At 36.9% G+C, this 24,414-nt stretch overlaps 1 protein-coding gene across 2 annotated transcripts in view; it reads right to left on the bottom strand.

Moving 5' to 3' along the window:
* The window catches only part of eps8l2 (EPS8 signaling adaptor L2), a 47,733-nt gene extending 23,920 nt beyond the window's left edge, over nucleotides 1-23,813 (bottom strand). Inside the window, exons 1-3 of one of the 2 annotated variants that reach the window (XM_084396424.1) lie at nucleotides 23,527-23,813; nucleotides 10,335-10,385; nucleotides 8,415-8,461 (exon numbers count right to left, since the gene is read on the bottom strand). In XM_084396424.1, the coding sequence (XP_084252550.1) occupies nucleotides 8,415-8,461; nucleotides 10,335-10,369 (82 nt within the window). In that variant the 5' untranslated portion in view covers nucleotides 10,370-10,385; nucleotides 23,527-23,813. Of the gene's footprint in view, nucleotides 1-8,414; nucleotides 8,624-10,334; nucleotides 10,386-23,526 lie in introns of those variants that run through there. The other variant, XM_084396423.1, reaches the window with a different exon arrangement.
* Nucleotides 23,814-24,414: the final 601 nt, after the last annotated feature.

Below are 24,414 nucleotides of genomic sequence, written 5' to 3'. Positions count from 1 at the left end.
TAGATAGATTGATAGATAGATAGATAGGACAGACACAGATAGATAGATAGATAGATAGATAGATAGATAGATAGATAGATAGATAGATAGATAGATAGATAGATAGATAGATAGATAGATAGATAGATAGATAGATAGATAGATAGATAGATAGATAGATAGATAGATAGGACAGACACAGATAGATAGATAGATAGATAGATAGATAGATAGATAGATAGATAGATAGATAGATAGATAGATAGATAGATAGATAGATAGATAGATAGATAGATAGATAGATAGATAGATAGGACAGACACAGATAGATAGATAGGACAGACACAGATAGATAGATAGATAGATAGATAGATAGATAGATAGATAGATAGATAGATAGATAGATAGATAGATAGATAGATAGATCCATTTAAATGTACAGTTTTTTGCAAGCAACATTATTGCATTATTGTCTAGTGATGATTATTCATTTACACAATTCTGCATCTGACTGACGGTTTTGTGTTTCAATAGATATAGATAGATAGATAGATAGATAGACATTTTATTATAAAAGCATACATCTAGCTGACACATTTACCCAAATTATCATACGCCTCAGTTTAACCGAAGTTAATTTGGGTGGGTTTCTCCATCCCCAACCTCCCTGACGAGAACGCCGGTCTCCTCGGCCTTGAACCGCTCCTGGCGTGCGCCTGGCAAATCCGCCGTTATAATAGGAATCCGCTTTAGAACAAACGCGCCTGCTCTTAAAGGGAATGTGAGATGTCGCTCTGATTGGTTTATTTCACGTTACGCCCAAACCACACCTATGAATAATGAAGCTACTTCAGACCAACCCCTTTTAGATTTGCGCCAGGCGCAAGAGTCATTTATCCCGCCAGGAAAATAGCAACAGCGCCAAGACCCGCCCACAAAGTTACTTGCACTTTGCGCTTTGACACTTGCATTTCAGATCGTTAAAATAGGGCCCTTAGACTTAATTACTTAATTATAATAGCTATTTTTATTTGTAAAAGATTATTTGATTTTCTATTATTCTTTAAATTAAGAATAATCCAGTCTTCAGTGTCACATGATCCTTCAGAAATCACTCTAATATGCTGATTTGCTGCTCAAAAAACATTTCTGATAATTATGAATGTTGAAAACAGTTTTGCTGCTTCATATTTTTGTGGAAACCGTGATACGTTTTCTTTCAGGATTGTTTGATGAATAGAAAGTTCAAAAGAACAGCATTTATTTGAGATGGAAATCTTATGTAATATTATATAAATGTTTTTTCCTGACACTTTTGATCCGCTATTTTATCATATAAAATAATATTTGATTTGATGTTCACTTTTTTTTGCACCAGAATGACACAGCCAAGCAAAACAAACACAAATTTTGGCGTGCCAATAAAGCCCATTGCACTGAAACTGAATTGAGAGATAGTGTGAGAGAGGGTCATCGCCCTGCGCGAGTCTCTGGGGTTAAATGACCAGAGCTAATCATTACCTCTAAATGAGCACATGTTCTTATCAGCTGCTTCACGGGATCACATATCTGAGGTACATTCTCTCACAGCCCATCCTCCGTTTATCTCTCTCTCCATCTCTCCAGGAAGTCTTCTTCACACTCTTTCCTCTCTTCCTGTTGGATGGAGAGAGTCGACGGTTTGCATCTTTGTGTAAGTCGAGCTGCGTGCATGTGTTATTCATGTCTGACATTTACTCCAAACGCTTCACAGCATGTCGACAGCTCACAAACCAGCGAGATCTAAACGCTGCACGGGACCGACTCCAGCCTCTCGCAGCCGAGAGGGATTCTGGGTCCGCGATAATTGTAGGGTCTCGCAATTAAACTCACACCTGCAGTTTACCTGAGATGAACCTCGTCGATCGACTTTTCTGGTAACTGGAGCGCCACCAAAGAAAAACACCAATGTCGATCTCTTTACTATCTTGACTGTATCTGCTAGACTAAACTTAAATGGAGGTTTAGGCTTTCGGCTACATTTTACACCTGAGAAAAAGATTAAGTTAAGGTCTCAGAAGTGTCTCAAACTGTGCTCAGATACCAAAGCCTGCCATAAAAGTTGGAGATCTGAATATGAACTGCTGCTATCTACATTCATTTCATAGCAATGTGCGTTAAAGGCCTGTTCACACTAAGATCGATAACTATAACGATAAAAATAGTTATAAAAATCGATCTAAATATTAAAGAATAGCAAAGTTCACACTAAGAACGATAATTATAACGATAAAAATAGTTAGAAAAATCAATATAAATATTAAATAATAGCAAAGTTCACACTAAGAACGATAACTATAACGATAAAAATAGTTATAAAAATCAATCTAAATATTAAAGAATAGCAAAGTTCACACCACAACTATAACGATAACGGCACAGAGGAATGATTTCGTTGGACTTTCAAAGCGATTTTTTTTTCAGCTGATGAACGATAAAAACATTGACAGCCAATCAGAATCAATCCTGCTTTAGAGAGCTCGAGCATTTAAAGTGACATGCGACAAAACTGCATATAATAAACTGAACGATATCATCCACTGACATTAATACAGTTATAGTTTTTTTATAGTTTTTGTTCTTGGTGCTTTAACTGTGCAAACTTTTTTTTTTTTTTACTTTTGTCACTATTATTATTAAGGAATTTCAGGAGAAACATCTAAGAAAAAAGTTACTTGAAACTCCTTAACTATGAAAGAACAACTTTTGAGCAGTATTTTCCTTTTGCTCTGGGTAATAAAGTTATTTCTTGTAGACTTCAGGTCTGTCACATTTCTTCTCCTGACAGTATTTACACTAAGGTTTACAACATATAAACTTCAGTTTAAACAGGATGAAAAGATGGCCTTCAGTTGAAAATCTCTACGCTGGAAACCTTTGACCCTCAAACACAAACATATTTGCGCTCACACACACACACACACACACACACACACACACACACACACACCCCATCAGGCAAACCGATGTCCTAAGGTGACTGCTGGAGGTCTAGTAACGCTATCTGTCTCACCTCTCTGTCACTCAGCGTCTCTCACCTCTGCGTGTCTCTCACCTGTCTCTCTTTCACAATATACACAACTGTCTTTCTCTGTTTGACTCTGTTTGGACTCCATTTCATTTAACTGTATGAACAAAACAAACAGAGACATATTTCAAAATATCACATTTCAAAAAGCCAAATAGCTTTGGAACGACATAATGAAGATATTGTCTCTTATGAACTATCCCATTAACAGAACAACACTAATTTGTTTTATATACTCTACCATTCAGTTTAAGTAAAAAAAAAAAAAAAAAGTATCTTCTGCTCACCAAGGCTGCATTTATTTGATCAAAAATACAGTAAAAACAGTGAAATATTTTTAAAATGTACAAATAACTGTTTTCTGTTATTATTTGCAAATATTTGATTATATTTATCAAAAACTAATTTATTCCTGTGATCAAAGCTGAATTTTCAGCATCATTACTCCAGTCTACATTTCTGATTATTTCTGATTGTGCTGCTTAATATTTTTGTGGAAACTGCAATACATGTTGTCAGGATTCTTTAATGAATAGAAAGTTCAAAAGAACAGTATTTGTTTGAAATAGAAGTCTTTGTAACATAAAATATATTTACTGTCACTTTTGATAAATTTAATGCAATTGGAAATAAGATAATTAAACGTTTTTTTGTTGTTGTTTTTTACCTCAACAAGCCCTTTTATGTTTCAACCACCTATAGAGAAACTTTCCACCCATTCCTGATGGATAAAATCAAGTCCTAGCCAACAGTTGAATATCCCATTTCCCCTCATAAATTCAATCACAGAGGTAAAATACACTGAAAAAAATGATTCGTTGAATTTAATTTTTTTTTTAATTCGTAAGTGGTTGCACACAAATGATTGAATAAATTTTAGTTCAACTTAATGCATCTGTTTAAATGTAGCTAAAATCAATTGTGTGCAACCACTTACGATAATTAAAAAAAAAAAATTCAATGAATCATTTTTTTCAGTGTACTCTAGGTTGCAAATACAGTCTTGTGTCAAGCAAACAGGAACAGTCCAAATAAACTGTAACCATCATGACCAAACCTGTCTCACACACACAACCCCTCTGCAGCTCCAAGTGTCACCTGTCGTGATGCTGCCGTGCCAATCGGATACAGTGTCCCATCTGGACACAATTCAGGGAACGCCATCTGTTACACATGGACAGCAAGAGACACACCTAAAATGTCCAAACACACACACGGCGTCCTCTGCGCTTACAGTTTCAAAGCACCATTCTAACATGCACAGTAAACGCTGATATATGAAACCACAAGGGCGTCGCTTTGCGGTTGCAAATGTGTTTTGGGTTTTTGCTATGAGGTTGCTTACTGGAAATTTGAGTTGTATGGAGATAGTGACCTCTAACTACCACAGGCAAAGATCCCAACCATCAAAAAAAAATCCAATAGAAAGGAAAACGGACAGAAGGTAAAGGCAAATGAGAGAAGAAACCGATTTAACGTATTACATTACTGTTTACAGGAGTGTAGGAGTCGTAATGCTGCCCTGAGCATCAGATCAAATCGGATGAGGACAATACTTCAACTGAACTGAGCTGAATAATGACACTATTGTCTTCTTCAGAGCTGCTTCACAGCTGACGATTGACCAATTTATTGAACCAAACTGACTTGAGCTGAATAATGACACTATCCCAGCTAACAAAAATGATCTGTTCCCATTAAGTTATGAAAATGTAATTGCTGAACATTCAAAACGTCCAGTTTATTTAAAGTTTTAAAGGGTTATGCGAACATTCCATTTCATCATTCTTTAAAAATTATCGGAATGTTACTTTGGAATGTTCTCTGAACCTTCCGAAACAACGTTAGATGAACGTCCAGTTAAACGTTTCGAGTAAAAACATTCCATGAGCAATGTTTAAATAATGTTTTTGTGCTAACTTTTTGAAAACATTATTAAAGGTCAGATATTTTCGAACAGATTACTAAAAGAACGTTTGTTCATAACTTTGAGAGAACTTTACCACAACATTCCCTATGATTGTCTTCTGTAGAGCTGCTTATTGAATTGAACTCGTTTCGTAACTGATGGATTTTACACACGCTGTAAAATATGATTTTTCAAAGTTGCATTGGAGTGTGTTTTACAGTAAAAATACTATTTCAGTCTTTCTACTTCAAAATTTCACATTTAATGCAATGCTACTTGCCGTTTCTGTGTAAATAACTGTGAAATTTTCCACAATGACCATTGTCTTTTTAGTGCTGCTTTACATCAAAATATAAATTTGTGTCATATTTGATGAAGTTTGCATGATCGATTCTGTTAATTATCCTGTTTATTACTGTGATTCAGCTTTGAAACAATCTGTATTGTATAAAGCACTATATAAATAATCTGACTTGACTTGACAGAGCCAGTCAATCCTAACAAACAATGTCTTTCGCTCTTTTATCAGGTGATGGTGTGATAAGTGTGTGGGGGTTTGAAGCGCTCCTGCTCATTTGCATTGCATGAATCTGGTGATAGATGGGAGATTTTTTTTGCATGTGCTGGTTTGCAGGGGGCTGATGGGAAGGGAAGTTAAACCGAGGACACGACACAGTAAAACCAAACCACAAGAACAGATTTAAAGGCATGGCTCATCGCATATATGCGAACAGAAATGTGAAACTTTGCAAGAGCATCAGGTTTGTGTGTGTGTGTGTGTGTGTGTGTGTGTGTGTTTGAGCTCTCTAGGCAGGACTAAGTGTCATCCCATGGGTCATTGCCAGAGTGCAGAACACACAAAAACATGCTGTGCCTCTTACGTAAGTCTCAGGTGCACAAATGCAGATGAATTGCACAAATCCTATAAAGAACATGTCCAAGTCATTTTTCACCCCCAAATCTAAAGAGAGACATAAAAAATTATATTTTGCATAAAGAAAATTTGGTTTATTTGTAAGGCCATTAAAATATTTTGCACTGTGACTTTAATGCTATTTTCTTTTTATTAAAGGGTTAGTTCACCCAAAAATTAAAATGATCCGATTTACTCGCCCTCAAGCCATCCTAGGTGTATATGACTTTCTTCTTTCAGCCAAACACAATCGGGGTTATATTAGAAAATATCCTGGCTCTTCCCAGCTTTATAATGGGAGTGAATAGCAACTTAGATTTTGAAGCCCAAAAAAGTGCATCCATCCATCCATCATAAAAGTAATCCATGGGGCTTAATAAAGGCCTTCTGAAGCAAAGCGATTGATTTTAAATTATTTTATTCTCCTTTACTGTAATGAAAAAATAATGATATATTTTTTTTAACTGTATTTATTTATTTTTTTACTTAAAATAAAACAAAAAACATTTTCTCCTGGCAGCATGATTTTCATTGATGTTTTACCCAATATGGGGAAAAAAAAATCTTATGTCATTAAAGTAAATTTTTAGAAGTTTAGAAATGGTATTTAATAATTTGGGGTGAAATCGTCCTTGAGATTTATTATGTTAGTATTACTGTCCAGTACGTTAACAGCTTCCAAAACTCATCAATCACCTGTTAAAAACACTGTCCCTGTTTCTCTCTCTCGACTTCATTACAATAAACCATTAGTCAAACGTCCTTTAAGTGTTTGAGCCTCTGAAATGATCAATGTAATTCAGTGTAGGAAGGATCTCTCTGCCCTCTTCTGCATGTTGCCCTCTCGTACTTTCTTTCTTGTTTTCCCAAAAGCTCAAAAGCCTCTTTTATGTGCGTGTCAGACCGGATCGAGCACACGCCCCCTTTTTCCAGACACACCCGACTCGGCACAGAGGCAGACTGTGTGCACATTTACTCCGAGACGCACACCCCCGGAGACACACACACACCTAGTCGTCATGACGGCAGGTGCATAATAAACACCCTGCTTTATGCGTTCATTTAAAGTTGTCCACTAGTCTCACTAAAAAAGGCCATTTATGTCAATGTAAAAATAGATATCTGCTCAAAGGTTCTTTATTGGCATCAATGGGTTCCATGAAGAACCTTTAACATCCATGGAACCTTTTTATTGGACAAAAGATTCTTTAAGTTATTTGTTCTTCACCCTAAGAAAAAAAAACAGTTATTTTTAGAATGTTCACTGAAAGGTTCCTTGGGGAACCAAAAATGGTTGTTCTATGACATCACTATAACACCCTTTTGGAACCTTCATTTTGGAACCTTCGATATTATGTAAAACCTTCCATTCTAAGACGGATCTGATTGGTTAAGTTGCATTTTAAGTCCTTGTAAACTAGAAGTTATACACAAATCTGTGATCAAACATCCATTGAAGTCTATATTAATGCTTCAAAGCAAATCAGTAACACCAAAAGTAAAATACAACGGAAGTAAATCGTTCCCATTATAAGTGATTTGTCTGTCGCTCACGACCTCAGCAGTGTAGGGTCAGTCTGAAATGTCCTTGCGCACTCATTTGATAGGCAAACGTCTGATTGTTGTGGTTTATCTGAATCGCAGCGAGGCCTGTCAGCAATGTGAGTATGTGTGTGATACGCATGCAAATGTCCTACAGTACGACGCGCACGTTTACATATCATACAGAGTGCCTTTTTAAAGGAAGCAGGAAACAGGATGTGATGTCATAGAAGGGGGAAGAGCCATACAAACACACACGCAATAAACCACATCCATGCACAGCTGTGTCACAGGTAAACATTGGGACTTATTTATGAAGGTCACAGTGATTTTGACAAGTTTTGTTGATCCTGAAACAACATTCCTGTCTGAATATGTCCTAGCCCTATCCTTATCCTAACCCCTAAATCTAACCCTACCCATAAGTTATCCCTAAAATCAGAGGGAAATGAGCAGTGAATAACACTGATGTAGAAGCACATAACCCTGGTTGTAAGCCTAAACTTGACATGAACTGTAAACTTGTCCCTCAAATCTGATTGGTTGATTGGAGTGTTGTTCCAGGATCAACAGAGATGTTCATCCAGGAAACATGTTGCACTTGGTGCTGTTCACCATTCAGGAAATACAAGCAGAACAAACAGAATGGCGCTTGCAACTCCAATGTCAAGGGTTCGATTCCCAAGGAATGCAAGAACTGATCAAATGTATAGCTTGAGTGCAATGTAAGTCGCTTTGGCTAAAAGCATCTACCAAATGCATAAATATAAAAAAAATGTATTGATTTGTTTCATAAATAAGGCACATTATATCTGATTTGACAGATAATTTCTTACCATAGCAACTTGATAAAATGTGCAAAATATATTAGAGGTGCTTTGGGCTATTTTATTTGATCTATTTAAAATATTTTTACTTAAAGTTAAACAAATTATTATTTTTTTTACTGGTAATTACTTGCTCACAGCACTTTTAATTTACAAATAAATGTGACGTTTACTTACCGAACAGGGTCTTGGCACTGATCTTGCTGTCCGATCTGGCCACCCCACTGCAAAGAAGAGCAGATGAGGATGAGGAGGGTGGTGGACGATGTCTGCTCTTCATCGCTGTACAGTCTTTAGTTTTGAATGAAACGTTCTAGACGGCTGCACTGGTCTAAAGTGAACGCTGCATGGCACAGATTGTTTGAGACTGAGATCTACAGGTTGTGAGAGCACAGGCGAGTGAGGGAACGGGAATGAGTAAGACACACAGACACACAGAGACAGGCTGTTTCCAACAGGGCAGGAAAGCAAACATTCCCAAACAGTGCTGCTCTGTTAACTTAGACTGTAACATGCACACACACACACACACACAATCTCACAAAAAAATAACAAAATCACTAACTACAGGATGTTTGGCTAGGTGTGTGTGGGTCCCAAAAAAACATTTGCAAAAGCTGCGTTAATTTTACATGCATATAATGCCAGAAACATGTTATTTGAAAGTATGCAAAATGCATTGAGCCAATGCACTGCAAGCTTGCTGTATCTAACAAGAGCATGTCCTCTTGTGCTTCGTGAAATAGCTCACTATGCAAGTTATTAGTTTGAAAAAGTATCATCATAACATGAAAATAAGCAGTGAATTTTTTTAATTAACTACAATAAAAAATTACATGTACTAACGATATTACTAATGTAATTATATATATATATATATATATAATTAGCACATAAGCACACAAATATACGAAAAAATATAATTAAAAATTCAAAAATAAGTTCAAAGAAATTCAACAACAAAAAAATTCAAATTGAAAAAATATGAAAAAATACACCAAAAATTGCTTGTCTTTGTATTTATATAATTCAAAGTTGAATGGCCTGATTTAAAACTTAAAATTTTTCTATAATGTGACATTTACAAAAAAACAATACTAAAATGGAACTAAAACTGTATTTATACAATAAAATATGAACAATTAAAGGAGTCATAACCTAGTATTACATTGGATACCTACTGCTGTATTATAGTCTTTCAGGCCCTTCTAAAAAAGAAAAGTGGAAAAAAAATAAACACAGACCTACTTTTACCCTTATTTCTGAAGGCATTATTGTCTCGCGAGATCAATGCGATGTTTTGGCTGTCGTGGACGCTCTATATGGCTCTGCACGCCAGTTGAAAGGGTTGTTGGGACAGCGTCATTAAAAATGAATTTCATCCACTGGTCCCTGATAGTTTCGTCCGATTTTGGGAGATAAAACACATTTACATGTTTTTTATGGCAATCAACCACAGAGCAAGTCCGGTGTGCACCATAGACAGTATATAAACGGTGTGCACTCGGTTTCTCCATCTTTCTCGACTGAACTGAATATGAGGGGGAGAGGGGAAGGGGGGCTTCCTGCTGCGGTTTCCATATATGGTATATCCTACTACCTCATGACGTCAAGAGGGAGCTGAAATCAAAATCTCGTATTTGAGTGGGCGTGCACGCGCGCTGGTTTATTTACCCTGAGGTAAACAAACGCTTCACTTTTAAATATCGGCTTCCCGGCCAGTGTATAATCGTTAGTCGATCATAACATACATTGATTCTCGTGGAAAAGTGAAAATTGCAGGTTATGACTCCTTTAAAAGTAAAACTAATTACAGCTAAACTGATTTTGAAAATCAACTAGTGAACTTTAATAACTGCTCAGTACTCTAGGGGGCGATGTAGTTTCCTTCGATTGTCTGTTCTATTAAACCAGGTATGTTGTAATCCAGGTAACTAGATAAATTAACTTGTTAAGTGTTGTAGTGTTGCTCCATTTATTGACCGTGCATTGAGGACTTACATTGCGTTATGAATTGCGACAACGCGTAAAGTTGAGCTTGCATAGTTAGAAGCTTCTCCATTCACGTAACCGCGTGTATTCAAGCGCGAGACTTACTTGCTTGGTTTTGTTGGGGTCCCCAAAGCATTCATGTTCTACGACATCCACCTGTGACAGAGAGCAAGACAGAAGAATACAGGGTCATTGACGCCAAACTTCACTGCAGGAGATGAAACACATGGCACAGCAATTACAGTAAATCCCTGTATTATGTACTATAATATCTCCCTGAACTTCCCACAGGGTGTGTCTGACCTGTATGAATTGTGCAGTAATGCACTAATGACTCTTAATTTGAATAATTTGAGGTTGGTTAAGACCTGCGTCATCACTTTGGCCTCTTTAAATTGTCACAAATTGCCAGCTTACTTTGTCTTAATCTCTCGCTAAACACCGAGCTATTTTTGTTTTCCACGTCTCCACTTCTCTCTTTCAAAGGCCTTTCCATTGTTTCTTTCTTTCTCTGTCCTGGCCGCTGTGAATAATTCATCTCTGTGTGACTCTTGGGGCTCATGACTCCTTTGAAGAACGGTAAATGTATCAAACAGAGCATGAACCGACGGTCTGCATCCTGTCTGCAATCTGCTCAGCTCTTGAACAATACATACGTCATTATAAACAAACAAGTCACTCCAAACAAAATGGAGGTTCAAAAGACATTTTCTAATCACTCCAACACAACTTTAAACTATCCAGTTTCCTTAATTTGAGTAGAACATTTTGCAGCATTTTTCAGAGTTTTTTGGCTTTGAATGTGTGAGCCTTACTGTTATCTATAATCTAGTGTGCTCCAAAACAATGACAAAATGTGCATTTAGAAGATATAAGCATTCAAAACTTGCAGTCTCTCACTTCTGTCAATATGGATCAATGATTTTGATGACATCATGGTGCACTTCAGCTTCTCATCAGATTTTCTGTCCAATCAAATGCTCTCTAGAATCTGAAGCTCCGCCTCCTACACTATAAAAAGACGCTAAAATCAATCACTTGTTCACACATTTACTGTTTTCTACATGGTGAATGGCACATAGTGCACTATATAGGGGATAGGGAACGATTCAGACTGTGTAAATATGCTTTCCATTGGGGCGAATGAAGTCTGGTTTTACGTTAGCGTCACGCGAACCGACGCAACTCCGGTCCAGAGACACGATACGACGGCACAGAGCCGATCATGTGATCAAGTCGGCGCAGACCACAAAATATATCGGATCCAACTGAATTCTGCACAGAATGCTGTATTTTAAAGCGATATTGAGGAGATTCGGAGGAAACTGTGGCTTTATCGAGCTCGACTCAGGCCAAGCTGTGATATAAACAAAACGCTATTGGCTATTTTAAAAAAAGGGGAGGAGCTGTTTGATATGCCCCGCCCTGTCTTCCTGTTTCAGTGGAAATTACGTCAACACATTGAATAATGCTGCGCGTTTCAAGGCACTTCAGAGGACTTTTAAAGCCTCGGAATTTAGAGTTGGATCTACCAAAAATAAATGTTTTAAAATACATCATACCATCCACATTATTTGACCTATTCAAATCTAAAAACTGATGAATTATTAATCATTTTCGAAAACTTTAAAAAAAAAAGTAGTATCAAGAACGTTTTCTCACCTCATTGTGAGAACTTGCATCAAATACTATTAATAACGTCAAAAGAACGTTCCATTAACATTTTAGGAACATTTAAAAGCATATGAAGAGTTCAGATGCAAAAGCTTCTACGTGCCATCTGAAATTTTCTTCTAGAATGATCATTTTTATGAAGCTCGTATATTTAAGTTCAGTAATTTCACTTAAATGGCAATGAAAATGACCTATTAATTTCCATTTAAGTGAAATAACTGACCTTAAATAAACGAGCTTGATAAAAATGATCTTGGAAGAAAATTTCAGATGGCACTTGGAGGCTTTTGCATCTGAACTCTTCATATGTTTGCACAACGTTAGCCCAAGCATTTACTGTTACAGTCTTCCTACACTGTGAAAAAAAAAAAAAATTATGTTTTGGATCATGTTTAAATCACGTTACTTGCCATTTCTTTGTAATAATCTGCAACATTTACAAGCAATTCCTTTATCAAATGTGTCGAACGCCTCACTAGGCCTGTTTTAACACAGTACTAGGGGTGTGATGAACCGCAGTGTTGTTTTGGTTGTATCTGCTCTGCTGTCCGCTGTCCCGTAAAGATGCTGGACCAGACAACAGCAGGCTGGCAGCCCAGCCTGAAATAAGACCTGCCTCTCCTCGGGACACACACATTTTTCAAACACCTAATTAATTACACACTCTGAGGCTTCACACACAAATAAACTCCCTGGCTCTGCACTTAACTGTGCATTCTGGATCACAGAGGAACCTTTGCATGTGTGTGTGTGTGTTTATAATAATATGCATTTAAAATCTATATATAAAAAAAAAGTATATCCACCCTAAATAAAAGGTTAGCGGGTCTGAAATGTCATATAATTCACACACTGACCTCAATAAATAACAAACGTCATCAGCTGAGTTGATGTGGACTATAGACTAAAGGAGACGTGATACGAAAAACACGTATACTCAATCATAACAGTATGCCCGTCATAGATGTATAATCATAAGTCACTTTCAGTATGAGATGAGGATCAACATAAAAGGACTTTGAACTTGTGTTACTGGAGTCAACCTGCTTTTAAAATCCTTGGGGAAGGTGTGTCAGAGGTACAGGAGACAGTCTGACGGATGCCAAGAGCTGTGAATTACTCAATGAAATGATCATTTCCTCATCCACATGAACTTTCTTCAACAAGTCATCTCATTTTATTGTTGTGTTTGGAATGTCATATGATACTACTGTTTCTACAGTATGCAGAAATGCCAATTTTCTGCATGCATGTAATACCAGAAAGATCTAAATTTGCCAAACCGTGCATTATACAACCAGAGCATTTACAGAAAATTGGATTGATGTGTATTTGCAATGTAATCTTGTGACAACAACGCAGCATTTGTTTGACAGGTTTATGGTACACTACCTGCTGTTTTGCATGCTATTTTTAAAAACATCAGACACCATGCAGTACACAATGCACAAGAAGTACAGTAGATTCCAACCACAGACACAGTGTGCAGAACCTGGTTTCACCAAGTGCAGCATGTTTCCTGGATGAACATCTCTGTTGATCCTGGAACAACATTCCAATCAACCAATCAGATTTAAGGGACAAGTTTACAGTTTATGTCAAGTTTAGGCTTACAACCAGGGTTATGTGCTTCTACACCAGTGTCATTCACTGGTCTTTTCCCTCTGATTTTAGGGATAACTTACGGGTAGGGTTAGATTTAGGGGGTAAGGATAGGATTAAGTCTTAATTTTCAGACAGGAATGTTGTTCCAGGATCAACAAAATATGTTGACTCAGGAACGTGTCTAACTTGGCAAAATCATGACGTGCGACATAGTCTAGTCTAAGTTTGTGATGCTGATGCTCTCCATCAAAATAATTAATTTTGTGTGTGTGTGTGTGTGTGTGTGTGTGTGTGTGTGTGTGTGTGTGTGTGTGTGTGTGTGTGTGTGTGTGTGTGTGTGTACTTGTACAACTATCTTTGTGAGGACCAGTTTGAGTTTTAGACCATTGGAGTGAGGACAAAGAGAGTAAAGTGAAGACATTTTGGCCGCTCTTCACTTTCTGAGAGCCTTTTAAAGGCCTGTTTCAGGGTCAAGACTTGGTTTTAGGGATAAGGTTATAATGAGGTTAAGGGTCGGTTTAGGGTCAGGGTTTGGGTTAGGCACTTAGTTGTGATGGGTATGGTTAGGGTAAGCGGCTAGAGATTGCATTGTGTCAATGAATGACCTCATAAAGATAGATGTACAAGAATGAGTGTGTGTGTGTGCGTCCTTGCTTAAAATTGTTCCCCAATGAAGACTAAATCTGACAAAATCCACCCTTTGTGGTCCTCATTTAAAAAAAAAAAAAAAAAAAAAGTTTATGAAAGTAAGTAATTTTTCCCTAAAAATGCAAAATTGTCTTTTACAGGAACACTGTAAATCAGTGGTTCTCAACTGGTTTGGCCATGGGACCCACATTTTCCCAAGGTCACTGAGCCTCGACCCAAATTTTTTGGAATTTGAACCAAGCAAATATTTTTCTTAAAAACATTTCATACACAAATAACCGTCTCTCTTTACTTAACATACACATACTATTGTAAGAATATCACTAACACTGATGAATAAACAATAAAAGGCGAGGCTGTTAAGTAAACTAGTTTTTGATATCAGTTCATTTTCCTTTGAAACGAAAGCATCTACTACAGAATCTGTAAAACATATTGTTTTGATATTGTAAGTCACCATTATTATGATCAATGTTCATTTTGGATTTCCGAACCACGCATTTGTGGAAACCTTTTTCCTAAAGTTAGAATAGAAGTTCATGCAATTCCATATTAATCTTTCAACAAATACTTAATGAACTTGCTGAGAAAGGTTTAAAAATTTTATTTTTGGTTGAACAACCTGTTCAAGTTTAAAATCAAAAATACTTTGCAGTTAATTGCATTACTTTTATAAGCTAACTAAAAAAAAAATTGTCAGTGAAGAATTTGAGTGTATACAATAAAATAAATCAATAAAGGTCTATGGTATGTCCTTATTTAGATAGCTATTCAAACGAGTGTGTGGGTAAATGAGTGCCATTGTGAAACAGATTGCAATGCTCTGGTTTTATTGCAGCACCTCTCAATGACACAGCTGCGCATCCAGAGCTTGTAATCTGTGGTGTATCTCTTATCGTGTTGTTTTATTCATTGGCTGTAATTTGGATGATATCTGGTATCACTGGGATTGTTCAGAGAAAACAAAACTGATGCTATGAGCCTGAACGTTTAAAAAGTACCAAGAAACTGTCCAGAAGATCTGTTGCATGTCAACATTAAACATTTACTTGAACAGCAATAAAATGAGAAGTGTATGTTACCAGCAAAAGGATTCAGTAACGCTCTACACATTTTAGCTGATAATACTGAACTGATAATCACCGAAATGTCCCATTTGGTCAGTATTCAGAGATATCTGTGCGTAAGAGCCTCTAACAATCGTTCATTAAATGTTCTCACTGTCATCCACACACAAAAAAAATGCAAACAACGGTTTACTTCCAGTATATACTTTCTTTTACTTTCCAATCATCTTGTGTCAATAAATGCCAGCTACTGTCGATTGTTGCTTTACGATTGAAAGCAATGCCCATCATCTGTCCATTACCTGTCCATTAAACTCAAAGAGAAAGAACTAGATAAACACACACACACTAAAACAGAGCACTTAAGCCAGACAATAAACCGCCTGCTTTGACCAATCAGAGCCTTCGTATGACACTCAACAGGCCACTTATAGTCACACAAACAGTGTGTATCAGTCGAGTCCCTTTGCAATGATCTGAAAGCTGTTACATCAGTGAAATCCTGAACCTAAAGCAAAGTGAAAAACAACGGCTGTTCTCAGAACAACACACATATGTAAGCTCTGAGTATAAGCATTTGACTATGTGAAGATTCTATCAGTTTCATACAAACACATAGCGCGCGTTTAGCTGATACCACACGGAAGATTATCACACCTACGTCCGTCGAACAGAATAGTGTGCTATTCAGGGCTCAGATCGGATATGAAACCATGAAGTGCTGGTGTGATTCCAGTAAGAATCCCGTAACTCCCTGGATTTTCTACAGGTATTGGCATGATAAATCTCACTACCTAACAGGGAACGTTCTCAGAACTTTAGCAAACATTCTGGCAAGGTTTTCTCAAAGTTATGAACAAACGTTCTTCCAGTAATGTCAACAGAACATTCATTCAAAGTTATGTGGTCTATAATCTATAATAATGTTCTCAAAAAGTTAGCACAAAAACATGATCTATGGGCTACATCATTCATTGAGAATTATTTAAATGTTGCGACTTGTTTCAGAATGTTCAGAGAACATTCAAAAGTATCAATCCCATAATGTTTGCAAAATGGAATGTAGGCAATCCAAACATTCTTTAAAAAACTAGTAAAATATTATCTACACATCGGTTATGGAACCTTTTTTTTTTTATAAAAGTTGTATAGTAGTAACATTTTAAAATGTTAGCTTACAACTTCAGAGAACATTCAAAAGTAACAATTCCATAACGGAATGTTGCCTTAATGTTCGCAGAACCAAGATAAAAAAACATTTTTAAAAACATTGTTAATCTTTAGAACGTTCAGAGAACATTCAGAAATGACATTTCCATAACTTAAAGGGATACTTCACCGATTAGCATTAAGCTTTGTATCAGTAGAAACCCGGTAGTATGGCCGTGCTTCCCTCCCTCATGTCCCCCTGAGACGAGAGATTTCTGTATTGTGTGTCTGGAAAAAAACCTCAGATGAGACAAAAATCGTCATTTAGTGTCATCAGAGGCTTTTTTGTCCAGAGGCGAGAGACTACAGCCAGTAGGAGGAGCTCGTCCCGCATGTCTTCAACCCGCCCATAGGGGGATCTCACGATAAAACGCCATCTTTTCAGTTTCGAGTCGACTAGTAGCCTAGCTGTATCATTTCTTCCGATACTGCCCTCTGTAACCGGTAGGCGTGGCTTGGGAGTGTCCTCGTAGGGCAACGAAGCAAGTGCATTCTGGGAGTTGTAGTCTTTCATCCACATGAGCCAAAAATACATTTTCTGGCTTTTCTCAATCTAGAAGGCACCAACTTCTAAAATAATTTCACATTTCTACTACATAAATGACCCAATTTAAATACACAATTGAAAAATCCCTTTAATGGGGACGTTAGCAAAATGTTAGAACATATTTTTGATAGCTGGGTACAAGACGATGCGTTTCACATTCATCACCTTTCAAGCGTTGTCACTAAAAATGCTAAAGATTAAAAAGAAAAGCTAAGAAAAAAAGAAAGCGGTTCTCCTAAAAGATTTTTGCCATTATAAACAAAGAACCCATATTATCAGACAAGCTTTTGCTCTATTATTATGCAAAAATTATATAGTGCCTCACACCTGCATCAATCATATGTGACCCTGGATCACAAAACCAATCATAAGTCGCACGGGTATATTTGTGGCAATAGCCAATAATACATTGTATGGGTCAAAATTATTTATTTTTCTTTTACGCCAAAAATCATTAGGATATTAAGTAAAGATCATGTTCCATGAAGATATTTTGTACATTTCCTACCGTGAATATATAAAACATTTATTTTTGTGAGTGAATGCAGCACAATCGCGAACATAAATGAACAACTTTAAAGGAGATTTTCTCAATGTTTTGATTTTTTTGCACCCTCAGATTCCAGATTTTCAGATTTTGTCCTATCCTAACAAACCATACATCAATGGAAAACTTATTTATTCAGCTTTCAGATGATGTATGAATCTCAATTTCAAAAAATGTACCCACTTGACTGGTTTTGTGGTCCGGGTTCACATATATGTTGGATGAAATTACCATATAAACTAGACAAAATAGAAATCCTGCACACTACTCAAGCTTGCATCATCACAAAAAAATATTATAATGAGCAACATTTCAGTAAAATCTGAGGAAGGTCTGTATGTTTAGGTGTTTCTAAAAAGAATTGAACAAAAAACAAACAGTTTCTGGTCCCTATTGACTTCCATAGTACTGTATGGAAAAAAATACTATGGAAGTCAATAGGGACTATAAACTGTTTGTTTACCGACATTCTTCTTTTGTTTCCAACAGAAAAAGAAACTATAACAGGTTTAGAACAACTCGAGGCCGAGTAAATGATGACGGGATTTTAATTTTTGGCTGAACTATCCCTTTAAATCTTGTTCTGGTTAACATAAAAAGTGGTAATGCAAAAACGTGCCGCGCTGGTTGGATATTATGTCATCTATTCAAAGGCATTTCCCACATCTCATGTTTTCTCAAGGTGAATTTAAATGGCTGCCCTCTTTAAACCAGCTTTATACAGACTTCACGCTCTTTGACTCGCGTCCTGTGGTATTTGACACACCTGAGCGGATGAATGAACTGGCATTTTGAGGCCGGTCCAAAATTTCCTCTCACAACGTCTCTATTTAAGGCCGCGTCACACACCTCCACCGCTCCTGAACTAGTTTTTAACCCTAAGCCCTCATTGGTTGGTTCCACCCACTCCACCTTTCATTTGGGTTTTAGCTTTGTTTGTCCAGGCTGCTTTGTTTAATGACCACAGTTTGCGTTTGTTAATCTGTGTTCCTCCAGATGTATTGTTGTCCTGTTATCAGGAACTTATTGCTTTAACTTCAAAACGCATTAACAGATTATGCGATTGTGTCGACGTTATTAACAATTGCAGAAGGCGGCCAAACAAGTTTCACGGTCGAGCTTCATATTTTCACATCTCATGAAGTTTTGAGCCAAAACAAGTGACTGAACCGTGTCCATTCAGCAACTTGATCTAACACTAATCTATCACTGCATCAGAGTCCAGTTCCCTGTATCCGCTACGCACCGCAAAACCTACCAGGAGAAAATTACATCGATCCAAAGTTGCTCTTTCATTGTTCAAGGAGACTTTAATGAGAGTTTTATTTAAGCATCTAATTTTGTCTCAGATTTTCCTCCTAAAATGTTTGAGGAGAAATAAAAACAGACACAAATGAGTACATTTCTGTCATAATGAGCTATAAAATGAATGTGGATAGATGTCTGATTGATTGCAGACAAATCTGAGTACAGATTGAGACATGGTTGAGATCTTGGACCCTAAAAGAGCAACCGAGACCAATCTTTCAGGACTTTAAAAGTGTGTGATTATCGAGAATATCAGCGTTTACAGTCAGTGTTGTGTGACGTGTCAACAACGAGCAAAGTCTAGAGGTCTTGAAAAGACATTCGTGTTAATAAATTAAAGAGGATATTGTCAGCAATTGTTGAATTGACATTGTTCCTTTTTAATACTAGAGAAACAGAGTCATTTCACAACAGTTATATTTGTACTCAAAAGTCAAAGATTGTCCCAATCAGGAGGAGTCTCGCCGTGGCGGTGTCACGCTTGACCGGCTGTTCACCACAATGACGTTTCCATGCATGATAAACAAACATCAGCGTTTACAGCCCAAAGGAATCTGTGGGGATTTGGAAACGTGTGCAAAAATCAGGCTCTCGACAGACACAAGTTCTTCATTAAAGAAACAAAAACAGCGTCTGCCAGGAACAACATGACAAGTTTACTATCGGTCGACGATTAACATATATTTTTTAATTCTAATTCAATTCCTGAGGTACACTATAGGTTATACCAAAAATACCAATATACCACTATACCAAAAATATAGGTTATGTACTGCCATCTATGGTTACATTAAAACCCTTAGAAAAAATAAGTTTATTCAAGTGTGCTATTAGTATACTTCTTTTAAATTAAAAAAGTCAGAAATATACTTAAAATTACACTTAAGTACTTGACTTATCCTGACAGAAAAGTATACGAATATTTGGCCGATACTTGTACTCAATCTTTTGATCGAGATATACTTAAAAGTACACTTAAGTATACTTGGCTTGTAGTTGTGTTTACTCTTTAGATTGAGTAGCCTACTTAAAATATATATTCACTTAGTTTATGTACTGTCTTATAAACTTAAATTGTTTCAAAATATTGATTTATAAAGAAAACAGATATGTTCCTAATTCTTAGTATGTGAATTTTTGTGTAGGATAGTCCACTGGTAGTGTGAATTGGCTTCAAATCTACTTAAAGTATATACTTATATTTATTATATAATAGTATATAGTTGTATTTCAAGTATAACATTTAACACCTAAATAGGAATCTAGTAGTGTAAAGTGCAAAAATTGTAGACTATAAGTATGATATGTTCACTTGTAGAAAACGTACAACTATACTTGCAGTATAAAACTACTAAACTAGTAGTTTACTGAGAGTTTACTTCAAAGTGTACTTTCAAAAACTTTAAAAAAAATTGCTATAACTTTGTAAACTATCAACATACCTACAAGTTCACTATAGTGTAGTTGCAGTACAAACGAAAAATGTAGTTGTGTACTCAAAGTGTACTCCTGTTACACTTAAAGTGTACTACTAAAGTATACACTAAAAAGTGGGCAAATTCAGTCCCAAGTTGTGTTGACATAGTACACTTACTAGTGCATTGATATTAGTATACTTAGAATGAAACTAAAGGAAATAAGTGTAGTTTTGTGGTGCGTATTTACATATCAGGAAATAAACAGGCAAAATGAGTCACAATTAATTATGCAATTATGTGTTTTTGTATACATAATAAAATCCCTGTTGTATAACTGTGGTGAACTCCTCTGAATTGCAATTCACTGAATTCCACTTCCAGTCATTCCACATGAAATCCTGTGGGCAAATGACTGTAATAAATTCAATGCAAATCAATTCAATTCAAATTCCTACTTGACAGCTGAAAGTCGCTTTCTGACTCTTAATGGTGCTTAACTTGATCGACAGTCACTGAAACATGCATGAAGCTGCCGATCAAAACCACACACATGCACAAACACACAGACCTGTCACATCCGAACCTGCGAATATCTTAATGACCACCTCGGTTTCCAAGCAAATGTGCAACAACAGAACCACCCACGATCAGCCGTCTTTTGACGAGGAACACGATATGTCTTTAAGTTTGCTTTCACTTACGTGACCGGGCAAAAACAATTAACCCTATGATGGGAGCGTCTTCGCTTCGGATGCTCTATTGTGCATTGTGCTCATTTTTAGGCATCATCGGTTCAGATCGATGTGGGAGGAATTACAGCGACCAATCAATTGATTGTTTTGTGTGACCTCAGCCAGTCTGAGCCCAGGCCTGAATAAACCAGAGATCTGTGCGAGCTTTAAAAGCCATAAACAAAAACGTCAAGCACCCATGACCATTAAGCTCACCTTTATTGACTTCGGTAAATGATGTAATGCCTCCTCAAACAGATGTGCAAACGGAGATAATGTCAGCAGGACCTTTACCCTGCATGGGGTGAATTGGCACTATAATGTGAATAATGAGCAAAAAGCCTGAGTGCCAGCTGAAGGCTTTTATTCCCCACCTGTAATGATGATGATGGGAATGATGAGTGTGTTTGTCTCGTATTGTGATCGTCGGGTAACAGAAGGACGGACCAGAGTAACAACAGGGACGTTTGTGTTGGCTTGTTTGCTAGCCTGATGCCAGATGGAAAGGTAAAAGTGTCGATTTGTGATTGATGGAGGACTCTCACTCGGGGTTTGAAAATGTGGTCACGTCTGCCTGGAGCTGATCCTGATTTGTAAATGTTTTCCAAAGGAAAATAAAAACAATTCAACACGTGTCCTTATTGTGATACCTATCTGTTGCAAATCAGCTGTTCTAAGAGATAGTCCACAAAAGAAACTACTGGCTCAGACTACTTGCCTAAGGAATAGTCACTCAAAATTCATAATTATTTAGTTGTCTCTTCCTACACTGTCAGAAATAGGGGTACAGTAGGAGTCCATTTCTGTCCCCCAAGGTACAATCTACACTAACGTACCCCATAGGGCTTATTATTGGACCTCAAGGTACCTTTTTGAGGGTCAAAAAGCATTAAAAGGTATGTACCGTTTCTTTTAAAGGTGAAGGTACAATATTGTACCCTTGAGGGTATGCCCCAGTGACAAGCCATTGTACCCCTAAAGGTACACTTATGTAGGCTACTTTATTTTCTGAGAGTGTATAGTCTGTGGGTCAGTATTAATTGCAAAAACTGCACCTCTTCTGTGGCTAATATTAATTTCATAATGATCCTTTCTCCGTGAAGTCAAGCAGTAAATGTTAAGTGATAATGTGCAAATACTACTGGCCCATTTTGGGGTGAACTAATATGCAAGACTGGTCTTACATGTCACTGTTTATAACACAGAGCGTTCATCCTTTCCTGGGACGCTTACAAAAATATTAGGGGCATAACTACCCGCCTCTCCAGGCACCAATAGGGTAGACTGGGTACAGTTGAGACATAGGTACAGTTGAGACACCTTAAATAACTTGCGTTCGCAGCAAGCACAAGTTGTGATTTTTGCTGTGCACATGCGTATTAGTGTCCTCTTTGATCGTGGTAAATTTTAACAATGGACGCATCTCCGATCCGAAAATATCGGGAAAAGTTTTTTTTCTAAAGTAGGACGTTCACTTCACCATGCACTCTCCACAATAAATAGCTTACTATCCCTATATGACTGTTAAACGTAACTGGTATCACCACAAACGTTATTCTGTGCCCTAAAAACTGGCATATTTCATGGTATTGTGTCATGCAAGGTAATTGCAAAATCTAGAGAAATATGCGAGGTGGCCAGCGGGGGATAGTTGAGACACACGTGTATCAACTGTACCCCCGATAGAGTTCTATTAGGAAACACACTGCTTAGTTGTGCAGTGTTATGATAACAGGTTAAACGTCGTAATTAGCCAACATAGGACGCAAATGAAAATAAAATTTGATATTTGTGATATTTAAACTGTGGATAATTAATAAATATTGTTTCATATCTTGTTCCTGCTTTATCAATTTTAACCAGTGCTAATTTAAATAAAATGAATGAATATAAATGGTTGAATAAACGTAAATGTTGCCCAATTGTTATTTTCTTTATTTGTCTTTATTTTTCATATTTATAATGAATGGTTAGTTACCTTTACATCATTAGAAATGGGTGTCTCAACTGTACCATGCACTGTCTCAACTGTACCACATATGGGTACAGTTGAGACAAGGTTGAGACAAAAAGCACCTTATTTTCATGAGATAATTGTGGAAAATATAAACTACTTCTGGGTATTATTGATTGATAATATCTTAGTCGATAAGCTAATGAAATGTCATGTGGCATGTCATGTGGAAATTCACTTCTTTTCAGTATCTATTTTTGTGTGAAAAATCAAAACGCAAAAAGTGTCTCAACTGTACCCAGTCTACCCTACCTCACTGAATATGACATAGGCTACAATCTATTTATAAAGCCAAAATATAAATGTTGACAAAGTCTCATAGACGCATTTTAAGTCCTTTAAAGCGTTCACTAGCACCAAAGCACTCAAAGAACATTTGCACTTATTTGCGTTGCGTTCATATTTGTACAGAAACGCAAATGTGAGCGCTTTACAAGCGTATAACGGGAGCGTTCGGGTTCAGACGAGTCGCGTCGCGTCGCGTTATGACTCTCAGTGGTGACGGTGATAAAGATGATAAAGCTCTTACCCTTTCAGCTGAGAGAATCTAAGATCCCGTTCTTCTGTTCGCCGATAATTCCTCCCGTTTCCCAAACTCCTGAGGTAAACTCTTCTTCAAGACTCCATCTCAATCTGTTTCCTCACAGAAGTGAACTTTGCTCCAAACACGACGCGAATTGGGTAGCCAAGGCGACCTCGCAGACACAGACAAAAATGTAAAAACAAAATATAAAAGTGAGGACAAAAGGCTAGAACGATGCGACAGGTGCGCGCGAGCGAGAGTGACAGGTGATTCGCGCTCGTAACTCTACCTGCAGCGCGAGATGGGGGCGGAGCCTGCATATGAACGCGTGCATATTTAATGCAGTCTCTCTGGAACATACACAAAACATTTCAGTCATGGAGTATTTATAGAGCTTCACCCTGTAGCTTTAAAAAAACAACAACATTTTAATAGCCTACACATTATGAAAGGAATGTTCACATACAATTTACTCACTTCTCTTCCTTAAAATGATTCTTTTTTGGGGAACGCCTCGAGGCAACACCCTGCTAATGATCAATAATCATTTGATCAAAATGACTTTTCAGTCATGCATTCTAATGATTGAATGACTATCTATTATTTACTGACATCACAAAAATGTAAAACAGCAAAGAATATTAAAGTATATTAGAGGCAAACAATATTTAACAGTGAACTGAAATTAAATCATTTTATATTAATAATACTTAGTATTGAATTAAAAAACAATGTAAAAATGCATTTATGCAATTCCTCATAACATAGAAAGTTATTTATTTGACTGCAAGTGCACTGTAAAAAAAAAAGTTGCTGCCTTAAATATTTAAGTTCAATTAACTTGGATGTTTAAGTCATTTCAAGTTAATTACATTAAACTGACTTAAAAAAAAA

Source organism: Rutilus rutilus (genome assembly GCF_951802725.1).
Source record: "Rutilus rutilus genome assembly, chromosome: 23".
Classification (NCBI taxonomy): domain Eukaryota; kingdom Metazoa; phylum Chordata; class Actinopteri; order Cypriniformes; family Leuciscidae; genus Rutilus; species Rutilus rutilus.
The sequence above is the reverse complement of the archived record's forward strand: the minus strand, read 5'-3'. Positions and strand labels throughout refer to the sequence as shown.